We start from the raw sequence: 24,682 nt of genomic DNA on the forward strand, positions 1-24,682 counted from the left end.
TTATTAAATTAGTCTGACGTTTGTCACTGTGACAATGGTTTATTTTCCAATATATTTTTAAAACATGTAATGCTTTGCTTTATTAGGCAGGGAAAAAGTGAAAGACAGAAGTTTTAGCTGAAAGAGCCATAGGTCAGATTAAACCCAGGCTGCAGCAGTACAAGTGCACTAGAGGCAGCAGCAATGCTGGACCACCCTGGGGAACCAATGGTTTATTTTTAAGCATACAATCTCAAAAGCACAAACATGTTCAGCAGCAGAGGGTGATGTTAGTATTATTAATATGCTGCATTCAAAGACAGTTTTATTGTTTTTGTTTGAAGAAAATGAAAATGGGTACAGTCTTTTCAGTTAAAATAAAGGGTCTTGAAAGAAGTGACTTTTCCGGTGCTTCGATCAAACCACAGAAAATTGCAAAAAGGTTTCTTAATACAGTAATTGAGTGTGGATGAAAACACAAAGAAACACATACAACTTAAAGAATTCAGAACAACACATACATAACTTCAAGAACAACAAATCAGGGCTGGCGACTGATAAAAGGATATTTACAGTCACATTCATGGTAGCGTGACTGCATCTAACACTACCTTATCTAGGTTATCTATGACATCACAACTGACAGACTGGCTGTTTTGGTGAGATCTTGAGGTCTGTAATTTACCAAGCAAAGGAGACAAGGCCATGTTGCATACAGGCAAAAAAGAAAACACTACAGAAAACAAGCTTTCAGAGACAACCTCTGTCTCACATTTGACTTTGGAGCCTGTTGAAAATGACCTAGGTGAGCGTATCTATGGTTCCGGCTCAGGCACTGGAAGCAATTGAAAGGCTAATATACAACTCACAACCCATGTAGATGGGGCAGACCACACCTTTCCTAACCTCAACCTGGGGGGCCGGTAGGGTCCCTGGGGGTCATAGATGATGTACTGGGTACAAAGGGCTTGGTCTGAGCCTGGAGAGGCGTGGTAGGCGGCAGCAGGCAGAGTTTGAGTCACATCGCTGTCCGGTTTGGGCTGTCGAGTCAGAACCTGGCCCCCTGCCTCTTTCACCATCCGGAGAAGCTCATCTTTCGCATGCTTCCTGAAGGAGCCATGGAAGTAGAAGAAACATCCATCGAACAGCGGAGGTAGCTGCAGTAGAATTGGAGTGGAATAAATAGTCATGTGAAAAAGTAGGTACAACCCCTTGGAAAGTTGTCTTTTCTTTTCCATATTTGGACACATAGATATGTGAGCAAAATTCCAACCACATTCATTGATTAAGGTAACCCAAGCTAACAAATCACACAAACAATTATTTTACTTTGAAGCCGTTTATCCAACTGAATCAGAAATGCAATTTCCTTATCTAGAAAAGGTTGTTAAAGGTAGTGGTGTACTATTACAAAAAGGCTCAAATTAGAATGTTGTGCACCAGAACAGCTTAGGAAAAGTTTAGAAACTTGGTCTGGTTTGGTCTTAACAATATGGGTGTGTGGTAACACATCATGCCAAGATCAACAGATCAATCCAAGGCCTTCAAATGAAAAATCATTGACGCTCATGAGCCTGGTAGGGGTACCAACGCCATTTGTGAACAATTCAAAGTACATCACCACACAGCCCGAATGCTCATCAACAAATGGAGAAAATATATAGGACAGGTTGTCCCACAACATTCATCCTTAGAGCTAACCGACTGACTCACAGAAGGCTCTAAGAAAGGTAACATCAAGGGATCTACAGGCCTCCCTCACCACAACCAATGTTTAAGTGCATGAGTCACCTGTCAGAAAGAGAGACTGTACAAATGAAGAAGGTCATACCAACCATAAAGTATGGAGGCAGTCGCAAATTTGGTTTGAGGACGCTTGGCTGCTTTAGGTCCTGGCCAACTTGCTATCAAGTCAACCATGAATTCCAAACTGTACAAGAAAGTTGTTGAGGAAAATGTGAGGCCATCTGTCAAAAAGCTGCAACTGAACCAAACACAGGTCTTACAACAGGACACTTATAATATATATCTTTTTTTAAATAAGATGATGGAATGTCAGAGTTAAAGCCCAGATCTCAATCCTGTCAGGGGAGTTGAATTGGACCATATATGGAAGAAAGCCCTGGAACATGACAGTTGACGCAGTGTTGTGAAGAACAGTGGGCAAAAATTCCTCCCAGGTGATGTAAGAGATTAATAAATACAGCTCCAGAAAAAATGAAGAGACCACCGCACCTTTTTCTTTCCTTTCCAAAAACTAAAAACTTTCCTTTTCAACTTTTTTGGAAAAGAAAGAAAAAGGTGCAGTGGACTCTTAATTTTTTCCGGAGCTGTAGTCATAAGAAACAGCTACATAGGGTTATTCTAGACAAAGGGGGCAAAACCAACTGTTAAAGCTAGCAGTGCAATTATTTTCACATTATGAAAAGATAATTTTTTCACAACTGCGGTAGATAAAAAATAGTCAAGAGTAGAGTCAAATAATGTCTAGTCAAATACAGGAGAAGAGTCAAACACAGAGTGGTAGATGAGGAGGGGGAGATCAAGTTTTAAAGGTGAGTCAAATAAAGCATTTTATAAAAACAAAAACCTATTCCACGGACAGTACGGAAATGTAAACATTTAAAACAAATAATATATTCTTATTCTAACAAGCAAAAGTGAATGTGGTTCATTTGTTTCATACATTTAGGAAAATAAGGTAGGCAAGCCCTTAGAAATGTATCAAAGCCCTGCACATGAACGAGAAGAGAGAGAACAGAAGACCTGTATCTTATTCAGCAATCGGCAATGATGCTAACCATTCTAAGTGCCTCTGGATATAAGTCCCATAAAGAATGGCCTAATGTCTGAACAAAGTATTCAGATTGCAGAAGTAATTCCCCTGGTCATATATCGAGTTAAAATGCTGTTTAATGACATCAACATTAAAGACACAACCCTTCAGGTCTTACATAAGCACAACAATGGGGAACAGCATTAATTCTATTTCATTTCATTAGGTCAGCATTTATTTTTTAAACCAAAGAACCATACTCAATCTGTGTATAATTATAATTTATTTGCCAATCAATACAGCTTTTGTTCTAATTTTAGTGGCTGTGTATTCATGTTCCATTGTTTTGGTACCTTACTTGTGTGTGTAACAAGCGTGTGGGTATAGACTAGTAAGTATGATATTTGGTAATCCCTGTCTTTTTCATAGGCCGGCCGTCTGTGGCATTAAGCTTTTAGGCCGGTCTGAAAACAAGGCAATGTAACTAGCAAGAGGACACTTCTCCATCAGCAGTTGTTGGATAACTGATGGTATGAAAGAGGTCCTTTATGTAGTTATATTTGACCTTTAAATCATGTGAAACGATCCAACTGTAATATGATTTGTGGCTTCAAATTAACTATTTTAAGTGTATGTGAGATACCTACCAGGCTATGTCGGTTAACGCGACTGCGTTGAGGACCTTCTCCCACTTCATGGTCAGTCTCGGCTGTCCAGCCAACTCTCTGCAGGCACGCCTCCACCCCTGTGAGGGGCGGGAGAGAGAAAGAATGAGAACAAAGTAAAAGACAGAAATGGAAAACTTCAAAATCCAATAGATATTCTGGAAAAAAAATATCCAAATTACTTAGTTAATACAGCCAATGTATAGGCATACATTTTTTGTTTGAATATCAGACACCTACAGATCAAATAACTCACAACCATGGGTTATTCGTTCCGTTCATATGTACCCCTGGTCAAGTCATACATACCTGAAGAAACCCTGAGAAATGAAAGAATTGCGTGATGACAAAACATTGAATGGCCATAACCCACTTTGCCCATGGGTTAATGATGCAACACAGAATAAAAGATGGCAATATTGTGGCATAGTATTTCCTCTTCACTTTCCAAGTCCCACGTGTTAGAACTAATACAAGTGGCTTTCCCACATAAAAGCAAAGAGGCACTTTATAAAGTGTAAAAATGAACTGTGTACAAAAGCAGTGATTTTCCCACCTAGCACTTATACAATTTGAGGCTGTGGTGCTAATACACTTACACATTCGGAGTGGGAAAATGTTGGTACCAACATAGGTGAAACAATGTTACCAATTGAGACCGAAGTCTCAAAGCAGTAGCATTTTTCTGGCTCTTGCTATTTTCAATTCCAATGAAACTGTTAATATTTGGGCATACACACAGACATAATATTCTTCTTCTCCCTGTCATCCTTTTAGCAAGCAAGCTATATTAGTGCATTATCTAAATTGCAGCAGTGAATCCACAACAGAAATCTTAAGTATATACTCTGATCAGGTAACACTAAATGGCGGTATTGAAATGGTGCCCTGAGTAAGTGGTCTACTTAAAATAAGCAAAACCCAGCTAGTGGTCCCAGCCATCCATCTAGACAAGGGGGTGTGTACTGTTGGCATCATTAATGCTTGCACAAGACAACTGTTGATCTCTATTGCTGGTTCTAGGCTTTTCATATGCAGTTATAGTTGCTGGTGTCTGACAAAATGGAAATCAAGCTGGTCATCATGATGCAGATGAATCAGAAAAGAAATTGATCTGAGACATAGCCAAAACATTATTCATGCCAAAATCAACTGTTGCATCAAGAAGAAAGCAAGCTCTGGTTAGCTCAGCAATGACAAAGTGTCTGTTAGACCAAGGAAGAGATCTACAGTGGATGAACAAAAATGCCTGTGCAACATCACATGGCGGTCGGGGACAGTGCCTCTGGGATGGCAGACCAGGTTGGTGGTCCCTCTTTTTAAGAAGGGGGACCGGAGGGTGTGTTCCAACTATAGGTGGATCTCACTTCTCAGCCTCCCCCGGAAAGTCTATGCCAGGGTTCAGGAGAGGAGAATACGGCCGATAGTAGAACCTCAGATTCAGGAGGAACAGTGTGGTTTTCGTCCGGGCCGTGGTCCTCAGTTCATCAGTTTGAACGTGTTACCTATATAAAAGATACCTGTCCACACACTCAATCAAACAGACTCCAACCTCTCCACAATGGCCAAGACCAGAGAGCTGTGTAAGGACATCAGGGATAAAATTGAAGACCTGCACAAGGCTAGGATGGGCTACAGGACAATAGGCAAGCAGCTTGGTGAGTAGGCAACAACTGTTGGCGCAATTATTAGGAAGAAGTTCAAGATGACGGTCAATCTCCCACGGTCTGGGGCTCCATGCAAGATCTCACCTCGTGGGGCATCAATGATCATGAGGAAGTTGAGGGATCAGCCCAGAACTACACAGCAGGACCTGATCAATGACCTGAAGAGAGCTGGGACCACAGTCTCAAAGAAAACCATTAGTAACACACTACGCCATCAGGGATTAAAATCCTGCAGCGCACGCAAGGTCCCCCTGTTCAAGCCAGCGCATGTCCAGGCCCATCTGAAGTTTGCCAATGACCATCTGGATGATCCAGAGGAGGAATGGGAGAAGGTCATGTGGTCTGATGAGACAAAAATAGAGCTTTTTGGTCTAAACTCCACTTGCCATGTTTGGAGGAAGAAGAAGGATTAGTACAACCCCAAGAACACCATCCCAACGGTGAAGCATGGAGATGGAAACATCATTCTTTGGTGATGCTTTTCTGCATCCCCAAAGGGTCTTAGCAATCTTCTTATATCCTAGGCCATGTTAATGTAGAGCAACAATTTTTTTTTCAGATACTCAGAGAGTTCTTTGCCATGAGGTGCCATGTTGAAATTCCAGTGACCAGTATGAGGGAGTGTGAGATCGATAACACCAAATTTAACACACCTGCTCCCCATTCACACCTGAGACCTTGTTACACTAACGAGTCACATGACACCAGGGAGGGAAAATGGCTAATTGGGCCCAATTTGGACATTTTCACTTAGGGGTGTCCTCACTTTTGTTGTCAGCGGTTTAGACATTAATTGCTGTGTGTTGAGTTATTTTGAGGGGACAGCAAATTTACACTGTTATACAAGCTGTACGCTCACTACAAAGTGCCATTTCTTCAGTGTTGTCACATGAAAAGAAACAATCAAATTTTTTACAAAAATGCGATGGGTTATTTGATTGCAGTCAGAATTGCCATTTGTACTTGCATTTGCCTCATCGCACAACTATTAATTTCCCACTTGTACATATATACACTGAATACATTTTCTGCCCTCCCGCATTTGCCTTCATTGCTCATTTAGAATTGCCATTTGCACTGTAGTTGCCTTCATTCCATATCTATATATTCCACTTGTAACACACTATACTTAATACATTTCCTGCCCTCTTCTATTTGCACTTATAGTTAGATGCTAACTGCATTTCATTGTACTGTACTAATTCCGTTCAATGACAATAAAGTTGAATCTTATATCTTATTCAAACTCGCAAGCACTGGGGGCGGAGGCATTTACACCCCGCCACCACCCGGACCACTAGTCCCCAGTTACACCCCGCCACCACCCGGACCACTAGTCCCCAGTTACACCCCGCCACCACCCGGACCACTAGTCCCCAGTTACACCCCGCCACCATCCAGACCACTACTCACCAGTTACACCCCGCCACCATCCTGACCACTAAGTAGAATTTATATTAATGTCCTCTCAAAGAAAAAGAGACCGCTTCTTCCCAAATAAATCTGAGGTGCTACTTTTGGATGTCACTTCAAGGCCAAATGGCGGTGTAGGGGTTTAAAGCTGAGATTGGCAAAAACACAATCAGCTACAGCACCACTGGTGGCCCAAGACACTCGAAAATGAGCATTCAGCGTTGTGAAGTGGAAAAGAAAAAATATATAGTTGTACCATAATACCTCATCCAACGTGCACTACAGGAAACACAGTACCATTTCAGACAACCATTAATACAGTAAAATAAGTGTTTTGAAGGGGACTGGGGGAGTTTATGGACATTCGCCAACTCTACAAGATGCAGAAAATCTCTGAAGCTTGACAGCGATTTTCAAGATAACCAAGTGTTTTTAACCACCCTATAATCCCTTAGACTCGTAGCAACACCAGCCTCCATTTGAAGTCTCCTCATGTAGTTGATGGCATGATGATATGGAGATGGCAACAGATTAGAATGCATGCACACTCCCATTTCTGGATCACAGCCCAACTGCTGCTACAATGTCTTCCCTCATGATGACACTTCCACACACAAGGCTACAAGGGCGCACACGCTACAGACAGGCCAATTGATACACGCATTATGTCGGGGACACTCGGACGGACACACACACACACACACCCACCCACACACACACACACACACACACACACACACACACACACACACACGAACATCAGGAGTAATTACATTGACTCGTCCGCCTTAATTACAGCTTTCATTTGGACCCCGCAAGGCCACGGCGGGGGTGGGGGGGTTGATAACTCTGAGGTTAATCCTGGCTCATTCCAAACGATAGGGCCAGCTAGTTAGCCCCGCCGCCACCGTTAGCAGAGGAGCCATTAGCATATCAGCTAATTAGATTCACAAGATGTGAGGAGAGGGAAGGAGAAAAAGGGCAGAGGGCTCTGCAGCCCAGGCCCAGACATAGGAATTTCAGGCTGCCTTGCTTGACTGTCGGTATCCTGGTTCTGAAGCACGGGGCAATGAAGGGTGATTTCAGAGAGGGATATTAAGACTTGTCTAGGACTAAAAATGCAGTGAGGAAATGGAGTAGAAACTTTCCTCTCCCTCCACTGAGAATATAACCCGTTGCTTGGTAGCCTTACTGTCAACGCTACTTTTGAAGCAAACTTTTCAGCACAAGCAAAAAATTTCCCGCTAATGTAAATGCAACAACAAAATCCCAGATTTGGAGTGATGTGGGGTGTTTCATGGACAACCAAATTGATCAGGGTTCAGAACTACAAGTAGGCGTGACAAATTTGATTGCATGGGTTTACTATAATGTACATAGCGTCAAGTTAAATGCTTCAAAGATACAAACCTAAAAATTCAATTATTACAAGAGAATAAAGTTAAGAATGACATTAACCATGTCTGGGGGCATTCATATATTAGTATTTCTTTGCGGGTAACGGGTCGGCTTGCAGAACAAATTCAATGCAGGTGGGTCGGGTTGTGGACCAAAAGTTGTCCTTCTGACTGTTTTCAGATTGTTCTCAGAACCGAGGTAGCCAACATAGTCTAGGAACGTCTCCGTATCACTGACCGGTGCAGGATTTAGTTCAAAGTCAGCAAAAATTAATTTACTAGTACGTGATGGTGATTTCATTAAGGACACACAAGGCAACATACATTTCACTACTGTTTGGTTACTGTACTGTCCCTGCTGGTCTGTGGTAACTGTAAAATAAAACCTATACCTTGAAAAGGACAAGTTGCCAAGAATAGACTGCTGAAAAAGATTTCACTTACAAATTCATGTATGCAGGAATCAAATACAGGAGTAGTAAAAAGTTTCTGTCTTTGAGTTCTACCTATTATGACGGCTGGTCCACTGACAATTTAAAACACCCCCTTTGAAAATTCCCTGTATTTGCATTAAGATATGTATGCCGGGACACGTACATTTCATATTTACAATATCCTGTTTCAAAAACCTTGTTATGCCTCTCAGGAGAGAATGTGTTACATAAAAGTAAGGAGAATGAAAGCACAAAGCAAAAAATATTTATTCTAAAATCAAGAAAACAAAACTCCCCCGAGTACGATATGCGATAATGAAAAAACATGAAGTAAGAATCTATGCGGCTTTAAAGCTTAGCAGAAACAGAAGATGGATGATATCATGATATCATCCATGTAAACATTTTAGTGTTTAACATTACATAACCTGCAATGAATGGTCAATGTAGCAATTTTATGTGACAGTATATGGACACGAATACAATACTATCATGCACTGTGTTAACAACAATAATATCATGCACAATTGAATACACCAGAACTAAAGTCGAAAAAAAACACAGTGGGTGCAGCCAGCAGAACAATCATGATACTTACGAATATAATTAGCAACGTAGAGGTTGTCAACACATTGTCAAATTGTCAACACAAAAAAAAAAAAAAAAAAGAGATTTTTCTGCATTTGTAGGATGTTTTAGAACAGACTACATGGAAATATTTTAACATGCAAAATTTGTTGAATAAATCATCATCATCACTCATGTAAACTAAAACACCAACACTCTATAAACAGGCTTTGGCTGGCTAGGTATATTTTAAACATTGTTGTATTAAACCTTGACACTAGAGGCAATATCAGCATGTAAATTACAGGTGCATCTCAAAAAATATAAAAATGTCAAGCCTTGTTGCAATCTTGATTACGGCTTACTGCTCATGGAAATCAAAAACACAGTATCTCAAAATATTAGAATAAAAAAATGCTGAAATGTAGACCTGAGAAGAGCTCTAATCAGGTAATTAATTCAAAACACCTGCAATGTTTTCCAAGTATCAATACTTGGTCAGGGCTCCTTTTGCACAAATTACTGCATCAGTGTGGTGTGGCATGGAAGCAATCAGCCTGTTGCACTGCTGAGGTGTTTTGGAAGCCCAGGTTGCTTTGATAGCTGCCTTCAGCTCGTTTGTGTTGTTGGGTCTGGTGTATTTAATTTTCCTCTTGAAAATACCCCATAGATTCTCTATGGGATTCAGGTCAGGCGAGTTGGCTGACCAATCAACCACAGTAATACCATGGGCAGCAGACCAGTTACCGTCAGTTACCGTGGTCAGGTGCCAAGTCCTGCTGGAAAAGAAAATCAGCATCTCCATAAAGCTTGTGAGCAGATGGAAGCATGAAATGCTCTAAAATCTCCTGGTGAATGGCTGCATTGACTCTGGACTCGATAAAACACAGTGGACCCCCAAATCATTACTGACTGTGGTAACTTCACACTGGACATTCTGTGCCTCTCCACTCTTCCTCCGGACTCTGGGACCTTGATTTCCAAATGAAATTAAAACATACTTACATCTGACGAGAAGACTTTGGAACACTGAGCAACGGTCCAGTTCTTTTTCTCCTTTGCCCATGTAAGACACTTCTGACGTTGTCTCTGGTTCAGGAGTGGCTTGACACTAGGAATGTGACACATGTAGCCCATTTCCTGGACACGTCTGTGTATGGTGGCTCACTGACTCCAGCCTCAGTCCACACCTTGTGAAGAAGCTCCCCCAAGTTCTTGAAGCCGCTTTGCTTGACAATCCTCTCAAGGCGGCGATCATCCCTGTTGCTTGTGCACCTTTTCAAACCACACTTTTCCCTTCCTGTCAACTTTCCATGAATATGCTTTGATACTGCACTCTCAGAATAGCCAGCCCTTTCAGCAAAGACCTTCTGTGGCTTACCCTCCTTGTGGAGGGTGTCAGTGAGTGCCTTCTGGACAAATGTCAAGTCATCAGTTTTCCCCACGACTGTGGTTGTGAGTACTGAAACAGACAGAGATTGAAGGCTCAGGGAGTTAATTAGCTGATTACAGCTCTTCCCAGGTCGACATTTCTGTATTGCAAATCTTTTATATTCTAATATTTTGAGATACTGGATTTTTGTTTTCCATGAGCCGAGTCGTAATCATCAAGACTGAAACAAAAAAGGCTTTAAATGTTTCACTTTGTGTAATGAACCTAGAATATATGAAGGTGTCACTTCTTGAATTGAGAAAAAAAAAAAAAGTGTATATATATATATCTAAATGTAAAAATTGCTTCAAGGAGAGCACAATCAAATTGGAGTTAAAAGGATAGTTTGTCCAAAAATCCTATTTTGGTGACAGTCTCCTTCGGCCCGAGTGGGTCCTTCAGGCACAAAGTATTTTTCAAAACAATCCATTATTCAGCTCTGTCTCAGCCAGTAATTAGCGTTATTAGCATTGTACAAATTAATGAACGGAAACTGTACGTACCCCTATCGCAAAGCTACATTGCAAGCGTAAAACTACTCTAAAACTCTCCAAACTAAGATAAGTGGTGCTGTTTATCTCAAAGAACATGACAATGTGGTATTCCTCAAAATAAAGTTTTAATTTTCGCAATATAATTTTCATTTCAAATAAGCAGGTACTTCCTGTGTTTACTGGTCAGTTTCGTTCACAATTGTATCAATCCACTCGTTCGTTCAGGAAGAGTAAGTGTATACACAGAAAACGAAAGTATGTATTCACTAGCTAGAAAACTAGTTACCGATTTCGTCTTTGATATTCACCTCGGATAGTCAAACTTGATTTGGGAAATATACATATACAGGAAAATACATATATGTCTGTCTCTGAATACGAGCAGGAAGAAAATTTTCCGGGGATAGAGCCTTACCTTGTTCTAACCATAAAACACATGATGAATAGACCGAAAAGAAGCTTGGAGACCAGCTAAAGGGGGGCGACAGTGAACACGTTAATGCCCAACCCTTGCCCAGAATATCCAGAGGCAATGTGTACTTTGTAAATAATACTTCTGATTGCTGTTATAATACACAATCTGTCTAGTCTCCATGGGTTGAACTGGGTAACTTGATGGTATCGCATTCGTCATCCTGCACAATGGACATGACATCTACATAGTAAGAATTAAGAAATATATAAAGCAAAAAATATACATAGGTTGATTCACATAGGTGTAAACTAGCAGCAATTTTAAAAAGCTATGTGAATCAACATATCTTCACATAACTTGTTGAGGTTAAAGTTCACGCTCACCTCAATGACATCACTGCCAAAGAACAGAAGCTGTGTATGGTGGCTATAGAAAATAGTTGGCTAGTGCCAGTTTGAATTCAGCAAATTCCGCCAGCTGTTTCGTTAGTGTACAGTTTTAAAAAATGTATACTACCGTGACAGATTACTGAATGTAGTTTGAATGGTTTTGGAGTCGTTTTTGCTTGGAATGCAGCTTTGCAAGAATGGTACGAAAGTTTCCATTCATGACGACGCTAATAACGCTAATTAGACTGGGACAGACCTGAATAATGGATTGTTTGAAAAAAATTACTATGAGCCTTCTGGAATATCTTTTGATGAGTGACATCTGACAAAATTTGAATTCTGGATGACCTATCCATTACAAAAATTTTTAAACATTTACTTGGTTAAGTTGCATTTCTATATTAAATCCATATTCATCAGGTAGACTGTTGTTGAAATTCTTGAACTGATGTATACTTGGTCCTATACATGTACAAATGGGTTACTAGTCCCCATGTTTGGATGAGAAAAGGAATGTAGGAGAAGGGGATCTGGTATAGGGTTACTCGTAAATCTGTATAACTCAGTGTATATCGGTTGCCCAAAAAGGGCATGATTTTGCAGGTGGTTGCCACAGACAACGGCGCTCTTCTTATCCTTCCTGACTGATTCTTCTCTAGTTCTGTGTTTCGCTAGTGTCCTTGTCACTATTGGTAGCATGAGGTGGTACCTGCATATGGAGTTAGATGTGTCTCAATATTTGTTAATATATCTAGAAAATATGTGCATGTATTCTTCACAACTCACAAAAAAAAATAGGATTTGTAAATGTGAAAATATATTTTGTAAATAAAACATTATCTGTAAATATGAAAACATATGTAAATATGTAAAACATTTCACAAATAAAACAAATCTGCAAAACATTTACAAGTGTTGACTTACATTTACAAATCCTAAGATTATTTACGGATCAGAATTTTATATTTACACATTTTTGAGACACTTTTCCTTTGTTTGACAAGTTCTCGTGTGCATGAAATATCCGGGCTGGAGCCTGGTACAAACCCGATTCCAAAAAAGTTGGGACACTGTTCAATTGTGAATAAAAAAAGAATGCAATGATGTGGAAGTTTAAAATTTCAATATTTTATTCAGAATACAACATAGATGACATATCAAATGTTTAAACTGAGAAAATGTATCACTTTAAGGGAAAAATAAGTTGATTTTAAATTTCATGGCATCAACACATCCCAAAAAAGTTGGGACAAGGCCATGTTTACCACTGTGTGGCATCCCCTCTTCTTTTTATAACAGACTGCAAACGACTGAGGAGACAAGTTGCTCAAGTTTATGAATAGGAATGTTGTCCCATTCTTGTCTAATACAGGCTTCTAGTTGCTCAACTGTCTTAGGTCTTCTTTGTCGCACCTTCCTCTTTATGATGCGCCAAATGTTTTCTATGGGTGAAAGATCTGGACTGCAGGCTGGCCACTTCAGTACCCGGATCCTTCTTCTATGCAGCCATGACAATGTAATTGATGCAGTATGTGGTCTGGCATTGTCATGTTGGAAAATGCAAGGTCTTCCCTGAAAGAGACAACGTCTGGATGGGAGCATATGTTGTTCTAGAACTTGGATATAACTGTCAGCATTGATGGTGCCTTTCCAGATGTGTAGGCTGCCCATGCCACACGCACTCATGCAACCCCATACCATCAGAGATGCAGGCTTCTGAACGGAGCGCTGATAACAACTTGGGTTGTCCTTGTCCTCTTTAGTCCTGATGACATTAGTCCAGTTTTCCAAAATGAACTTCAAATTTTGATTCTTCTGACCACAGAACACTTTTCCACAGTCCATTTTAAATGATCCTTGGCCCAGAGAAAACGCCTGCACTTCTGGATCCTGTTTAGATACGGCTTCTTTTTCGCCGGCAACGGCGAATGGCACGGTGGATTGTGTTCACCAACAATGTTTTCTGGAAGTATTCCTGAGCTTTCCATTACAGTATCATTCCTGTATGTGATGCAGTGCCGTCTGAGGGCCCGAAGATCACGGGCATCCAGTATGGTTGTCCGGCTTTGACCCTTACGCACAGAGATTGTTCCAGATTCTCTGAATCTTTGGATGATATTATGCACTGTAGATGATGATAACTTCAAACTCTTTGCAATTTTTCTGAGAAACTCCTTCCTGATATTGCTCCACTATTTTTCGCCCCAGCATTGGGGGAATTGGTGATCCTCTGCCCATCTTGACTTCTGAGAGACACTGCCACTCTGAGAGGCTCTTTTTATACCCAATCATGTTGCCAATTGACATAATAAGTTGCGAATTGGTCCTCCAGCTGTTCCTTATCTTTACATTTAACTTTTCCGGCCTCTTATTGCTACCTGTCCCAACTTTTTTGAAATGTGTAGCTCTCGTGAAATCCAAAATGAGCCAATATTTGGCATGACATTACAAAATGTCTTACTTTCAATATTCGATATGTTATCTATATTCTATTGTGAATTAAATATAAGTTTTGAGATCTGTAAATTATTCCATTTCTTTTTTACTCACAATTTGTACAGTGTCCCAACTTTTTTGGCATTGGGTTGGTAGATTGGAGTCTACAGGTAGCTAGGACACGTTTTTCCTGAAATGTGAGTATAACGTTTATTTGTATAACAATATTTGACTGCATCACCAATGGGTAGTACAACACTGAGCGTGTTTTCGCTCCATTGTGCGATGAGGAACAGGAGGAGCACTGCCAGAGCCCTACAAAATGACCTCCAGTGGGCAACTGGTGTGCATGTTTCTGACCAAACTGTCAGTAAGACTCCAAGAGGGTGGCATGAGCGCCCAATGTCCTCTACTGGGACCTGTGCTCACAGCCCAGCACCTGCAGCTCGATTGGCTTTCCCCAGACAACACCAGAATTGGCAGGACGGTGGCTCTCTGTTCTCTTCACAGATGAGAGCAGGTTCACACTGAGCACGTGACAGACATGAGTCTGGAGACGCCATGATGAACGTTATGCTGCCTGCAACATCATCCAACATGACCGGTTTGGCGGTGGGTCAGTGATGGTCTGGGGAGGCATATCTTTGGAAGGTCACACAGAACTCCATGTGCTAGCCAACAGTACCCTGACTGCTGTTAGGTACCAGGATGTAATCCTCAGACCCATCATTAGACCTTACGCTGGTGCAGTGGGCCCTGGGTTCCTCCTGGTGCAGGCCAATGTCCGGCCTCATGTGGCCAGAGTTTGTAAGCAATTCGTGGATGATGAAGGCATTGATGCCATTGACTGGCCCTCACGTTCCCCAGACCTGAATTCAATTGAGTACCTCTGGGACGTTATGTAGGAGGTGCATCCAGCGCCACTAAGTAATGCCACAGAGTGTTCAGGAGCTCACTGATGCCCGGATTCATGTCTGGGAGGAGATCCCCAGGACATCATCTGCCGCCTGATCAGGAGCATGCCCAGATGCATACAGGCACATGGAGGCCATACACACTACTGAGACACATTATGAGTTGCCGTGATGAAATTCACACAAATTGGAACAGCCGGTGATTTGTTTACTTTGATTTTTGGTGTGAGTTTGAATCCAGCCCTCAATTGGTTGGTGATTCTGGTTTCCATTGATCATCTGGTTTCCACTGACCATTTTGTTTTCAATGAATTACACAATGTACAGTAAAGATTTTGATCTTTAATATATTTTGTTCATGTGTGATTAAGGTGCTCCCTTATATTTTTGAGCTCTATAATAAAACAGCCTTCAGCAATTTGAAATTATACATGATGTGTTATTGGATGTGAATCACCCCTTTTAGTTTAAAAAACGGCCAAAGGAATGGTAAGAGGCAAGCATTTGGTCATGGTTACTATAGGGGTTAGAGGTACAGGTAACTTACAGCTGAAGTTGAGGACCCAGCAGCCATTTAAAAGACCCAGGAGAGTAGACAGGGTGCTGGGTGTTGCTGGGTCCGGTACCACTACGTGAGTGACTAAAAGAAGAAAAAACAGTAAATAATCGAAAGAGCAACCATTCAGAATGTGTTTAAGTACACTGGTAGGTTGCATACACCATTATCCAGAGCAACTTACATGAGCAATTAGGGTTAATTAACAGCATCATTAGAACAAGTAAAAATCTGTGTAGGTGATCTACTTAGCAATTAATGATGAAAATGTGAACACAGTATAAAGTGTTAAGCAAACAGTGTTTGAATTCAACCACATAAAATACTAAATTCTTGTCTCGATACAGGATGCGTTGCCATTTTAACTTCAGTGTTTAAATGAAAACGCTGCTTCGGACGATACTTAAAAATTTAAACAAACACTTTTATGCTATATTTTTTTATAACAAGACTATGACAAAAATAAACAACAATGATTAGAAACAATTTACAACTTCCTATTAAAAGCTGGTATATTCAGTTACAAACGGCCAGCAAAATAAATGATGGTGGTTCTAACAAATACAGGGAGCCTGCCTTTTGAAAAGATTTGCTCAACAATCAGAGGGACACATCACACAACAGATAACACCACACAAAAGTATGCATGTGCAAACCGTCAAAAACGAGAGGAATGGACAAGATGCTGGCATGCCAGAGTATTCCATTAAAAGCCAGCATAACGTGTCAATGAGGTAAAAGACTATATGAGCAGATTTTCTTAGATAATGGGACTTTCTAATAATAGAAAATGGAGGCCATTCCAAAGCTGGCATTCTGCAAAATTACCTTTATTTTATCTCAGGGCAACATTTTGTGATTTATGTGATGTGGGACTTTGTCCTGCCTTCACTTTAAGTAACAGGAGATAGAGACAATCCAACACTTGAGTGTTTAAGCAATGCCCGAAGACCAACTTTGAGACACACAGAGACAGAGACTTCATTTTCTATATGTTTGAATGCAGTGGTCTAACAGTCCTTACAACAGAAGTCAGCAGCAGCTTATGAGAAACGTCTTTGTAGGATCATGCCAGATAAAGTGATTGTATCAAAAGGCGCTTCAGCAGTGAAAAGCTTAAAGGTAAATTACCTGAGCAAGAGAAGGTGTCTGCCTTCTTTCCTCCAAGGAGTTTTCCAAGTTTAGTCAGCTGGCTCTGCTGGGACTTGGACAGTTTACTGCCCAGTAGAACCACAGGTTTTTCCTGTATCACCTCCTCACTGGCCTGAAACAGAGCAAAGACCTTCAAATTTGACCCATTGAAATAAAATATATGTTTAGAGAAACCCATTCAAAAACCACCCACACCACAACAGTTCTAAACTCCTTACATTGTCCATAGTTGTGCTGAACATTTGTGAAGGTCCATTCAGTAAACATTGATGGTCTGATGGCCATACCTTACTTAGCCCGGGAGGAGAACTGAGAGGAGAGTTGCCTAGGTGCGGTCCTTCAGAAGCTGCCCGAATTACGGCACGCATCTCAGGGGTAACGGCGTAGTCCACAGGACGAAGGCCATACATATTTCTGTTACACACAGACAGACTCACAGATTTAAATCATGCCAGCTTGGGTTGGGAATTAGCAGTCAGCCAAGATGACTCCAAGGAGACGATGCAATCACCAGACAGACTGTGACGCAATATCAGAATACCTAATGTATAAGTAATACTATAAGTATTGCAATTCAATACTTTGAGTACATGAAATAGTTGAGTCATACAATACCAAGCAGACAATGTTCTGTAAATGTCTGAAGAAAAGTTCATCTCAAAGCAGCAACACTAGAGGAGTTAGTCTATCTGACACCAAATAAAAACGAGACGTGACACAAAATGACTAAAACATACCATCTAAATTAACCAGTCCAAAAGTTATATCATCTATGCCAAATAACATGGCTTCTACTTACTAAAACATATATCGGGGTGTGTTGAAATTAGGGGGTTAGACAGAAATTAATGAATGTAACAAATACAAGAACACGCAGGCTATGCAGAATGAGGGAGCAGCAATGCAGCGTAGAGCCAGACACTGAAGACAACGTGAAACAGCTCATTCCCGAAGGAGGGGGAAGGAGGACTGAGGAGAAAAAGGAGGAGAAGAGCAAGAAGAAGCAGAACAGGTTGGCGCACAAAGATTAGGCGTCAGCAAAGATAACACCTGGGGAACAATTAATAGGTCCACTGGTCCATAAAATATTTCATTTGGATTCATAACCCCCCTCCCCCCCCACCACCCACAGCCCCTGCCCCAAACCTCCCCAAAATAGAAAATCATACACACGTATGTGCACGTGCACAACCCCGCATGAGCACACGTGCACACGCCCAGGATGTACAGATGCACGCAGACGCACGTAAACATGCGTGCACATGGTGAAATGGAAATGCTGAGTTTTAAGGAACTGCCCACCAACGGAATAAAAAAAAAATAAGTAAAAGGCATTTGCTTTGTGTAGGTGGTGCATGAGTGTCTGCGTGCACGCGTCTGAAACCAAGACTTCCATACCCATAAGGGGACGTATTCATTTCTCTGTTCGCATGTTGTGCGGATGCAGGGCACAGCAACTTGCGTTGTCCTAAAAATAGCTATTAGTATTTACATACAGCAAACCATGCAAGAAATGAACAGGACACATGACATGTGATCCTGAATGCCACATTTGATCCCAGTGAATAGGGATTGTGAGACGAGCCAATCTGAGAAAAAGACAGACAGGTGAGGCACCAGAAATACCAGATGCGGCGAATATTGTGTCTGGCGGTGTCATCGGAGGAGCAGAAATCAGTCTACGACACACCGACACCCCAAGCAACAGCCTGTCCCGCGTGGCCCTATGTGATGCAGAGCCGGGCTGAGGCAGACACCTATCAAGACAGATGATCTTAATGTGGACACGGCCACAAAGAAATCCTCTTCCCTCCACTGTTCAGCTCTTTGCGCCAATCACTCCATTAGTCTGGCACTGGTTGTCTAACTCAAACCCAGCCTTCTGGGAAATTATTTCTGCCTAAGAGAATGTTTGTGAGGGGACCAAAGAAAAACCCACAAGAGGAGAAATGAGGTGAGTTTGCCCTTGAGTAGACACTGTTTTGTTCCCTATGAGGAGAAGTGATATGTTAGGGTTAGAGGTTAGTTTTAGAGTGAAGGTCAGGTGTTGGGTGTTAAGGTTAGGGAAAACAGAAAAGAACATTTACAGAAACGTGATGTGCTTTCTAGTCTTGCAGTATTTCTGGCTGTGAAATAATAGCGGTATAGGGAGGGACAGTGCTAGTCTTGGTTGAGGCAGTATTAGGGTTTTCATCGCTCATAGGTTACAGTCAGTGAGTTAGAATAGGACAGAGGTATTCAACTATTACCCTATGAGGGCCGGTGCTGGTTGTCTGTTCTACATCATTAATTACACCCTCCTGGTGTCCCAGGTCTAAAAAAAGTCCCTGATTATGGGGTTGCAATGAAAAAATGGAGTGGAACTTGCTAACAAGGCCAGAGTTAAATACCCCAGGTACAGGAGGCTGGAGTACTAAATCAGAAAGACGTTCGTTTCAAAACATTTAAAAGCCTGCATTTGGGTATCAAAAGGAATGAACAAATGACAATACCACAAGCCTTGTATTTTATGAAGAAGCAATACGATAAAAAAAAAAAAAGCCTTAGAAGTTGTAGCCAAATAGAATTAAAAGCATTGGTGCAACCACAATTTCCCAGTGAAGCTCATTTAACACATTTTTTATTAAAAAAGTACAAACTGCATTGAATTGTTTGACGAGTAGCCTAGGGTGGTCCTGCGAACTAAGCCACTGCCTCTGAGGCCACTGCCTCTGAGGCACACTACTGCAGTACGGGTTTGATTCCGGCCTAGAGCTATTTCAGCACGCACACACAGTTTCCACACACACACACACACACACACACACAGTTTCCACACACACACACACACACACACACACAGTTTCCACACACACACACACACACAGTTTCCACACACACACACACACACACACACACTTTACACACACACACACACACACACACACACACACACACACACACACACACACACTTTCTCTCCTTTGTCTATAAATCATTCAAGAAAATTGTATTAGAAATCAAAAATACAAAAGAAACTATTCATGGCTTTGGTGCAAAGTGTGGACTATTTATAACCAAGACTGTAAAAGTGTTCAGATTTAACCAATCATTCCAAATAATAGGTTAGCAAGCTGTTTATTTTGAAAAACCAGATGATAAAGTTCCCCCCATACCGTACGGTACAGTTACAAATACATGTACCTTTACAGCAGTAGTATATGGCTAAGGTTTACAACTCTGGCTCTTGATACCAGGCCCTCAGAGTAAAAGTGAAATACCCCTGCTATAGGGGATAAACAGCTTTTTGGCCTTAAAGGGGGATAATGACACATATATACAATTTGTCAAAGTGCCTAAATCACTTACAGTAATTGTTAGACTGTCTCCCTATGCACTCAAATATTTCAGTCAGGGAGGGCAGGGTTGAGCTGGCCCAAATACAGCGTCACCTGGTTATATTGCTATCCGCTCACTAAAGCAATTGGGAAACTTTGTGAAAAAAACTATAATCTAAGTGAAGAACAAATATTTTGTCACAGTGAAAACACAAAATTGGGGAACCTCCATCGACTGTGAAGTTAGAAAGCTAAACAAAGAAAACAAGCGGGTAGGGCTGAGGTGTTGATTTGGGATTCTCAATGTTTTTCCCAGCATGCTCGTTTAGAAAAGTTGTTTTGCTCTTGGTAGCCAAAAATGGTGTAAGCCCTACAGGTGGCAGGGAAGGTAGAATAGTACTACAATAAATATTAAAGATGTTTTAAGTTATTCTCTGCTTTCAACAAGCACATCAAATACTCAAGTACCCACAATGATTGCAAAACCAAAAGAGTGTGTCAGTCAGCGTGATCAGACATGCCTGAGCCTGAGCTTGCAGGAGGTAGCCTGCCTACGTGTGTGTGTGTGTGTGTGTGTGTGTGTGTTAGAGTAATTGACAGCGTTAGGTGCTGAAGGGTTCCGTTTTGTCTTACGGCATCACAACAGAATATCCGGCCAGGGCCCGCGTTTCATCTCCTTGCAGACGACTAGCAGGCTAAACCTGAGTAAATCTGCTGTCACCAACATCTGTTGCCAAGGCCGGGGGCACCACCCACTACAGCCCGTCAACATGACGAGCGGCAGGGAAATGTTGAAGGGAAGGAGTAGGGAGGAACCACAGGGATAGGAAGGAAGAAAGCAAAAAGGCAGTGGCTGTGAATACTTTCTCCCATCCTGCGCAACTGGAAATCGTTCCCTCAAAGCCGGGGGAACACGTTGACCACGCGTGTTGATCATTACGTGCACGAGCAGCAGTGGTATCATGGAGTAAGTGAGCACTGGGCTGAAGAAGTAGCGGTGTCGCGCAAGAACAGAGATCTCCGTCATCAGCAAATAGTGTTGGGGAATAACCAGAACCACAGCCCCTTTGAAAAGATAAAGGGGGGGTGGGCTTGGAGGGGAGGAGAGAGAATTCAAGGGAAGACAAAATAAAGGAAGGAGGAGAAAGAGATAAGCAGAGAAGGAAAAGACACAGGTCAAAAAAAGGATTTGCCAATTGTTCCTTCAACTATTTGTTAAGAATCATTCCTTTATCACTGCCAATTACTGTGTGAGCCTCCACTCCCACGCTAGCACCACTGTAACTACCCACCTACTGCAGGAAGTCATACAGCAGTTAGAACATCTGAACAATAACAAAGGTTGCTACATCAAATCCCAGAGCCACCAAGTGAAAGATCTGTTCTGTCTCAGAACAATGCAATGAACTCTAATTGCTCCCAGGTCATTGCTGTAAATAAGTAACGTACCTGGTAAAATAAGGTTACTCATTATTTTTATACTTAATAATGTGACTGGTGAGTTAAGATAAGATAAATGGATTTAAATTCACAGCAGAAGATTTATCGGATGTTTCCAACAGATCGAGCCACTTACAAACAGGGGATTTTGTTGCCAAGCAGACAGGAAAGAGATATTTTGAGAACAGACAACGATCAGGGACCATACTCACAACACGCCCTGTGAAGCCCCGTGCTGCAGCAGAAGCTTGGCGATGCCCGTGTGTCCATTCCTCACTGCGTCATGCAGAGGAGAGTCATTCTCATAGCCAGGCGTGTTCAACAGAACCCCCCTACTAACCAGCACCTCCACTACACCCTGGTGGCCCAGATTACAGGCCTCGTGCTGCAACAGAGGAGCTGCGTCGGTAAATCCATTACACATACCACCTGATCCAGTCAACACTGTCCCCTGGATGTATGATCAACATTAAGACCAATGATTACAGATAAGATGCATTTTTACTTGAACATCTATATTAGATACATCTATGTAGATATTTAAGGAGATTGTTAAAAGACAAATGTAATACAGTACAGCAGTGATGGACCCTGTACTGAGGACATATGCTACATATTAAATCCCTTCAATCCAGTTAAGACAGGCATGCTATAATAAAATGCGAGTCGGTTTTATTTTGAAGCGCACACAGGCATCCAGGCCTTCACTCACCAGTGGGGTCCATCCAGCATTGTCTTTCAGGTTGGGGTCAGCCCCCTGGTCTAGGAGCATCTTCACTGCCTCCACATCTCCCTAGGGAAGACAGAGAGATGAGCCTGGCCCTATGTCTAAACACATGTTCTTAGAGAAATGCTCACATGGGTCCAAACACACCAGCTGTTTCAAGAATTGGGGCCAGTAGATTTAATTAAGTCAGGTTAACAGGTTGTGACTCAGTAAAAACAAGGAACATGCCCTTCCCGGTACCAGGAAGATTCCCAACACAGTGGACGTCTTTTAACCAATAAGGTATAAATCAACGGAAGGCTATGCATTTCAAAAAAATTAACAACAAGACAGCTCTGTGGTTGAATGTCTGGAGAGTCGCATTATTCAAATATCTACTAGTTTCAACAAATAAAACACCAAATATACAGCATTGGGGAATTTATAATAAAAGTAAACTCAATGTACTGATAATAGGTAACAATTACAATGAAAGACATTTTCTTAAAACATGTAGATTTACAGACTTCCCTGACAGCAGGTTGTAGCAAGCTGCCATATGCATCAAAATATGTCTGAAGCTAAATGATCCAAAGTTTGTGTCTCAAGAAGAAAGTTACCCCACCTAAATAATGCAAGAGAGTTCGGGAGACTAATAAGCAACACGGCAAGCAACCTCCAACATTTTTGTGCTGACAAGTAAAGCACTGGGCAGCATAATCAAACAGAAGTGGGCAGAAAATGGTTCAGAAAATAATTTGCGTAGACCCAATTGATTTCAACAAAGGGAATTTGTAAAGCCCAATTCATCCAAATAAATGAAAGGCAGACCTACCTGTTTGACAGAGGCAGTAATTGTAGCAGAATTTGCCAATATACCTTCAATATATTGGTCTGTAAAGAGTATTTATTTGCGCCTTTAAGGGCGACATTTTGGCATCACCGAATGCATTCTATTCAAGGCACTCAAGACAAAAAAAAAAAGAAGGTTCATAGAGGGCTAGGAGATTCGATTCAAGATGGTGATTGCGGAAAGAACAGGTTCTGCTGAAAGAGCAGTGGGCCTCATTAGAAGCCATGATGCTGTGGTAAACATGCACTAGACGAAGAGGCTTGGACCTCGGGCCCACCCATTTCCAAATTAATAATCATCCAACAGATCGTATACCAAAGACTTCTTAAAAACTTCTAGGTAAAACAAAGCTATTTGGAGATTATATTTGACATTAGGTACTCAGAGTCGGTCAGCGGCAAAATCGTCAAATTTGATTTCATGTTGTCACACAATAAAATGTGGAAAGGTCGAAGGGGTTGAATGCTTCAGAGAGCCACTCTATTTTGGATTAGGCTCAGGTCACAATATTTCCTTAAGCAGCAATATACCACTTTAAGGTGACAGGTCGGATACAGGGCAGTGTCTAAGACCCAGCAGCCTGGCCCAGCACCAGTAAGGCAGTCAGGCACACTCCGTGGCACCTGGGGAGATTATCATCTCTCTCCCCGTCCCTTAGAAAACCAGGTCCCGTTGCCTGATGGGTCGTAAGACTAAAAGCCTTGGCCAGTAGTCAATGGCTGTTACTTTTTTGTTGGTGCACAAATCCATCTTCTGTTGGATAGAAAAAAAGAATTGCATTTTATAAAAGAAAACAAAATGTTTCCTCACTCTATGGACATTTTTTTTTTCCACCTGTCCTGCCCATTTCTTAATTTTCTTTTGACTTAAATACAGGTTGTTCCCCCAACCACTTGTATTTATAAGTAACCTAAGAACTCCCCTCATATGTTTTTGGTGAACTGTTCATTGTGTTCATCTGCACATATAAAAGTTCTAAATGAAAGCAGTAGATCAAAACAAGGTTTAGTGGATCTTTGCTAAGTTTGGCTTTATGTGTAGGATTATCAATGGAAACAAAAATAATTACAAATGAGAAAGTTTAATAATGAACTGTATATCGAAATATCCAATATCAATCGCAATAGGGAGTAAAGCAAAGAATCACAACACGAAGAATCCCAATATAATCGTATATTCAATTATGGCAACAACTTTACAGCCAGTTCAGGAGAGTCAAAGGAAGGGGTGTGCTCTCCGATGCACATCTCACCAAGCTGTTATGCTTGAAATTACTAACCACTCAACTAGAATGTATTTGCAGACCCATATGCACAGAGACAAGGTTGCACTCCCCGCTCAACCTAACGCAAGAAGTTGCTAGAGCACAAAAGGCAGCCCTATCGGAGGCAATTCGGACGACCCTCTTGGAGACACCCGAGAATGCTTAGCTAGGGCTTGTCTAAAGAAGTATTCTCAGTGAAAGTATTTGAAAGGGACACTTTTTTTTCAGATCTGTATTCCAGTACTTTGGTTTAGAAACTAAACAATGAGTTTAACATGTGGCCTGTAATATTCTCCACACCTACTCCTGGGTAAAAATGTACATTTGGTTTTTACTGTATAAAATCCTTAATTCTGCCACCATTAATTAATTGTGAGATGATATAAAGATAGTCAGTCCAGATAATAGTTACCAAT

General features: G+C 41.4%; 1 protein-coding gene across 1 annotated transcript in view; it reads right to left on the bottom strand.

Moving 5' to 3' along the window:
• Positions 1 to 56: 56 nt before the first annotated feature.
• bard1 (BRCA1 associated RING domain 1) overlaps positions 57 to 24,682 on the bottom strand; it is a 28,315-nt gene continuing 3,689 nt past the window's right edge. The window contains exons 5-11 of the mRNA XM_010879781.4: positions 22,156 to 22,236; positions 21,656 to 21,828; positions 16,974 to 17,100; positions 16,666 to 16,798; positions 15,526 to 15,618; positions 3,403 to 3,500; positions 57 to 1,136 (exon numbers count right to left, since the gene is read on the bottom strand). Of these exons, the coding sequence (XP_010878083.2) occupies positions 795 to 1,136; positions 3,403 to 3,500; positions 15,526 to 15,618; positions 16,666 to 16,798; positions 16,974 to 17,100; positions 21,656 to 21,828; positions 22,156 to 22,236 (1,047 nt within the window). The 3' untranslated portion in view covers positions 57 to 794. The remainder of the gene's footprint in view (positions 1,137 to 3,402; positions 3,501 to 15,525; positions 15,619 to 16,665; positions 16,799 to 16,973; positions 17,101 to 21,655; positions 21,829 to 22,155; positions 22,237 to 24,682) is intronic.

Source organism: Esox lucius, chromosome 16, assembly GCF_011004845.1.
Source record: "Esox lucius isolate fEsoLuc1 chromosome 16, fEsoLuc1.pri, whole genome shotgun sequence".
NCBI classification, from domain to species: domain Eukaryota; kingdom Metazoa; phylum Chordata; class Actinopteri; order Esociformes; family Esocidae; genus Esox; species Esox lucius.